Source organism: Echiichthys vipera, assembly GCF_963691815.1.
Source record: "Echiichthys vipera genome assembly, chromosome: X".
In the NCBI taxonomy this organism is placed as follows: domain Eukaryota; kingdom Metazoa; phylum Chordata; class Actinopteri; order Perciformes; family Trachinidae; genus Echiichthys; species Echiichthys vipera.
In genome coordinates this window covers 28,480,265-28,485,329 of record NC_139825.1, presented here as the reverse complement: position 1 = coordinate 28,485,329, position 5,065 = coordinate 28,480,265, and the positions used below count along the sequence as shown (strand labels likewise).

Genomic DNA, 5,065 nt, shown 5'->3' with positions numbered 1-5,065 from the left:
ACAAAGAAAAAACTTTGATCAATAAACATAAACTAAATAGGGGGTATTTTTTGTGACCTCTGTCCCTGAATGCATCCATCCACGAGCTTCCTGGGGAAAAAAGCACCTTTATATTTTCCTATCTGGATGTGTGGAAACGAAACTTATTGATTACTATCTTTCCATGCGTTTTCAAGGTTTGCGTCGGGCTTCCAGGTTGTTTAACGTCCTGTGGCTGCAGGCATGGCCCGCCCAGATAAATCAGTGCCAGAGAAACAGACGCTCCCGCCGCTGATTGGCTCCGCGCTGCGCTCCAATCACGGAGCTGCAGTGATTCCTCTCACACGGGCCGGAGCGGACGGCTGGTTAAAGTTACGGCTCGGTTAAAAGTCAAGCAGCTAAAACACAAACAGGTTTTCACTACAGGGCGGATTTACTTCTTCATTTAAACACGAGGGAAAGGAACAAGAAAGACAATCTGCATCAACGCAACAGTTTTTTAATGGACTCTTTCGGATTGAAACGAACAATTTTTAATGAGAAAAGGACAAACTTCTTCTTATGAATGTGATGGAAATGTTTGTTTAAAACGCCACCAGCTGGGACATTTGAGTGAGGATGACCCTACTCATGAGGAAGGTGCAGCAGGTGCTGTGCGTGCTGCTGCTGTGTGCTTTCCAACTCTGCAGCGCGCAGACACAAGGAGGTGGGCTCACACACACACACACACACACACACACACACACACACACACACACACACACACACACACACACACACACACACACACACACACACACACGTATCCCAGGATATATTGAACAAATCCCTCTCAACACCTGGATTAGAGCTGCTTTTACTCCAGGAGGTGCTCTGATAGAAAAACACCTGTCCTACCTCACAAACCGCAGACATGAGAACCTGTTCCGCACACGTAAAACTTGTTTGCTGTGAGTCACCTGCACCTCTCCCACGACTCTGTGTGCTTTATCATGTTTGTCTCAATTGTTTCACAGCTTTGCGACATAGGAGCCCAACCCTACACCGCCTGTTGACTGACAACCGCAGTCAGCGCAAGATCTTTAAAGTGGAAAAAAGAAATCTCTCGTATCTTAATCTCCATTTTCTAAGTATAGTCAGTTGTGGGGATATTATTCAGATGTATTAGTTCAATAAAAGTAGTAGTGTGAAAATAATGAGCAGCAGAATGTTGAAGCTCTAGTTTCTACGATTGCTCCGATAAATGTAGTGACGTAAAAAGTGCAAAGCGAAATGTATAGAAAAAAAGTAGAAAGTAGCTTTAGATGGAAATCCTCATATGTCAAAATTGTACTGGAGTAAATATACTCAGTTACTTTCCAGCACTGAGGGTCGTGGCGTGTTTGAGGCAGAGAAAGAGTTGTGATTTGAATCTCAGTGAACTTTGACCTCGTGCTCTTGTTGCGGTCACCGGTTCACAGGTGAAATGAGTTTGAGAAAAACAATGTGAACAGATCATCGATCTTTTGGCAGCTGATGCTCAGGTGACAGAGCCTCTTGCACCTAAATCAACAAAAAACACCAGTATGAATTAAAGCAGCTTGATCACATGAGAAGGAACATTTGATTTGGAGAGTTTCTGCAGTAAATACATTCTTAAATTCACAAAATACACTTAGTTAACTTGGTGTTAATGTTTCATTAGACTTTATTTGTATTAAAGAGCATTGATGCAAACCTCGGGATTGAGACATTTCTTTTTTCGTTTTCCTGGTCGAGCCCTTAGAAATAAACTAAAGACCTTTTCAAGAATTTCAGTATATCAAGTATATTATAATATAAGTATATTTTGATGTCATTTTCTGTTACCAGTTCTGCTCTTCAGCGGTTGTTGCGCAGGATGTTGTTGCGCAGTAACCAGCATGTTGATGGAGTAAGGTGGACCTGTATGCCACACTTTGTATGAACATATCAGTTGTAATATATAAGCTCAAATGGCCAGCCATAATAAATAATATATATATATATATATATATATATATATATGCATATATATATATATATATATATATATATATATAGTTTTGTCGTGTGTCTGAAGGAACTGTGTGTTTGATTATTAGAAAAAAAAATCAGTTTATATACAAAGAGAGGCACACATTACACAAACACAGTCATGTTGTTAACAAACAACACAGGTTGTCTCCAGTCAGTCTAATGTGTCACATCTTAAAGGGAACCACACCCATTTTAAAAATTCATATGGTCAGCGGCATTAGAGTGCTAAAACTCAAATTTGTTGTGTCATCAAGTATAAAGTGTGGAGTTACTCCACAGACGATGAAGTTTAAAAGATGTTACAGGAATGTTCTGCGTTTATGTCTCACAGCTGACAACAGAACAATAGATAAAGCTCATTTGGGCTTGAAAAAGAAAACAAAATCAGTCTCCATTCATTGTTTGGAGCAGCTCCAGACTTCCTACTCGATACCATTACAAGTTAGAGATTTACTGCTCTGGTTTCTGGATTTGAGAGAAAGTAGCTCAATGTTCGCTAATATTGATTGAAACTTCCTATAGGCCATGGAAATAACATATTTCTTAATCTAGATATGTGATGTATCAGGGGGCTCAACTCAAAAGTGTAGGCCTATAAAACAGCATTTGATGTTTTTCACGTAAACAACAATAGGAAGTGCATCTTTAAATTAAACCTGCACTTTAATTCAGGTGTGAGATACAAATAACTGATGTGTCAAAAAGCAAATATGTTGCTGCTCCTGTTGCCAGAGAAAGCATGATATTAAGCAACTCTCTGCATCTGCTTCAGTCTGTTCACTTAAGTTTGAGCAGCTCTGTATGTTGGGGACGCGGACAAGAAACGCAGCCTCTGGTTGTGAACCTGTGAATGCACCACTAAATTAAATATTTCATGTGATCAGGTGTCTGTCTTTGGGTTTGCGAGCATGCAAATGTGTGTGTGTGTGTGTGTGTGTTTGTGTGCGTGTGCGTGTGCGTGTGCGTGTGTGTGTGTGTGTGTGCGCATGCATGCTCATTTGTTAGGTATGCAGTAATCTCTGGCACATCCTGTGCCAAGTTTCTGTTTACCTCAGTCATCGTCTCAACCGCTTTATTGAGCTTGTTTATCTCCTCCTCCCTCTTTTCTTTTCTTTTCTTTCTCTTCCTCTCTTCTTTTTGAAACCCTGGTAGCAGACGAATGAAACAACTGAACCCGATCTGTTATGTTTTCGTCATGTGTTAGGTTACACTGTGGTGCAGAGGACAATGAGACCATTTTGCATTGGGTTCATGTGCTGTGCAGTATATGAAAGAAATGCAGAAAAGAGTGGGGAGACACAGAGAGAATAAAGTGTCAGTGCAGACATAAACATCTTGATGCACTACGACACTTGTTTTGCGCTCTTTCAAAATAGGGCCATTGTGTGCATCTGTACGTGTTCATGTGTGTGTGTATTGACTCTGAACCATCCACCCCATCCCTTTTTTCTCCATCATCCATCTGCCAACACTGAAAGTCCTCCTTTGACAGAAAAAACCCACTCGCCCTGTTGAGATTTTCAGCTTCCCCAGCTGCAGCTTGTGCATTGTCTGCGGGGCCGACATAACATTTTGTCACACTGTACTGCATGTGTGCACACCGGTTTTTCCCCCTTTAGAGTGGGTTGTGCTTCAGCTGTTTGCATATTGTACATACTGTGGCGTGTGGAAGGTTCTTGAACGTACGTGCACAGATGTTCACGAGTATTTCCCAACAGGCTATTCAAACGGTAGAGTCAACAGCAACAAGTCGTCCACTGATAGCTTAACTGAGGTGGGGTAGATAAAGAGCTTCACCCTTGAGCAACTCATACACCGTTACTATTGGATGGCTTTTAATGAGCTCAGTTTCTGAAAGCAAATTAGTCATTGTGACATGGATCAAACCGGGGAATCTAATATAAAGAAACATACAGCATGCACAGTTGTGAATGCTAAACATACCTGTTGTCCTGTCAAGAAAAAGATTTAAAAAGATAGGGTCAAAACAGCTTTAGCAGAGTCCTTATGGTTCAAGCTCAAAAAACACTTCTCTTAAAGGTACAATATTTAGTTTTATCCTGAAAAACAATGTATAACCAAATACAAACCACTTAAGTGAAGTGTGGTGGTGTCTGTATCTGCAGAGACCTGCCTCCTGCCTGGATTTTCTGTTTGCTTCTTATTTGGAGGTGGACAGGGACGTTTCTGGGTGTAGGCTTGGCCCTCTAGCCTTCGGAGATTAACTGCCACTTTTGACGCCTCTCCCCCTCAGTGTCTCATACTGATACAGGGTGCTTCATATATGACTGACTGATGTCAAAGTATAGCATCAATCTTCTCATCTCACTCTGGAGAAGAAAGCACATTATCACATTTCCCCAAATGTTGAACTGTTTCTTTAAGATACAGCTGATTCAACGAATTAAAAAGGATCTATCCACTGTTTGTATCAGGTTTCACTCATTAATAAACCAGGATGTGATACATTAAAATGCCAGCAAGACTAGAAACTGGAATAAATGGAAGTTTTTAGACCCTGTCTGCCAAGTAAATGCTCAGGTCTGTTGAACTCTGTGCCCCCAAATTGAATCAGTTTCTGTTAAAGATGTTTATCCTCCTTAAATCCAGATTACCCATATGACATAGCATATTTTCTCAGACTTTAAAAATCTCCCGACAGACACACAATCAACATTACACAACTGCTTTCAAAGGCTGAGTAGTACTCCTCTTGAGGAGTTCACCGATCTTAATGGAGATCCCCTTTAAAGAGTGAGTTCAACCAGATTACACAAAAACATACCTGCCTCCACTCCAGAAACACTGAACATGAGTTGTGTTTGTGTTGCTTAACAAAATTTTAAAAATGACAAAAAGTAATGTGTCTTCCCAGGAACAAACACAGATGCCACTATTATGAGTAACACTGAGTAACAAAATTCCTTTCACCTCTGTTGTATTGCAGTGGCGGCAGGACTTTCCACACTAAATAAAACTAACATAATCTGCATGTCGAGACACATGCAGGGGGGAAATGTATTTGTGTTTTTGTGATTTCAGTGAACTG

At 40.7% G+C, this 5,065-nt stretch overlaps 1 protein-coding gene across 4 annotated transcripts in view; it reads left to right on the top strand.

Moving 5' to 3' along the window:
• The first annotated feature begins 336 nt into the window (after positions 1-336).
• erbb3a (erb-b2 receptor tyrosine kinase 3a) overlaps positions 337-5,065 on the top strand; it is a 21,551-nt gene continuing 16,822 nt past the window's right edge. For all 4 annotated transcript variants that reach the window (XM_083938465.1, XM_083938464.1, XM_083938463.1 and 1 more), the window contains exon 1: positions 337-685. In XM_083938465.1, the coding sequence (XP_083794591.1) occupies positions 598-685 (88 nt within the window). In that variant the 5' untranslated portion in view covers positions 337-597. The remainder of the gene's footprint in view (positions 686-5,065) is intronic.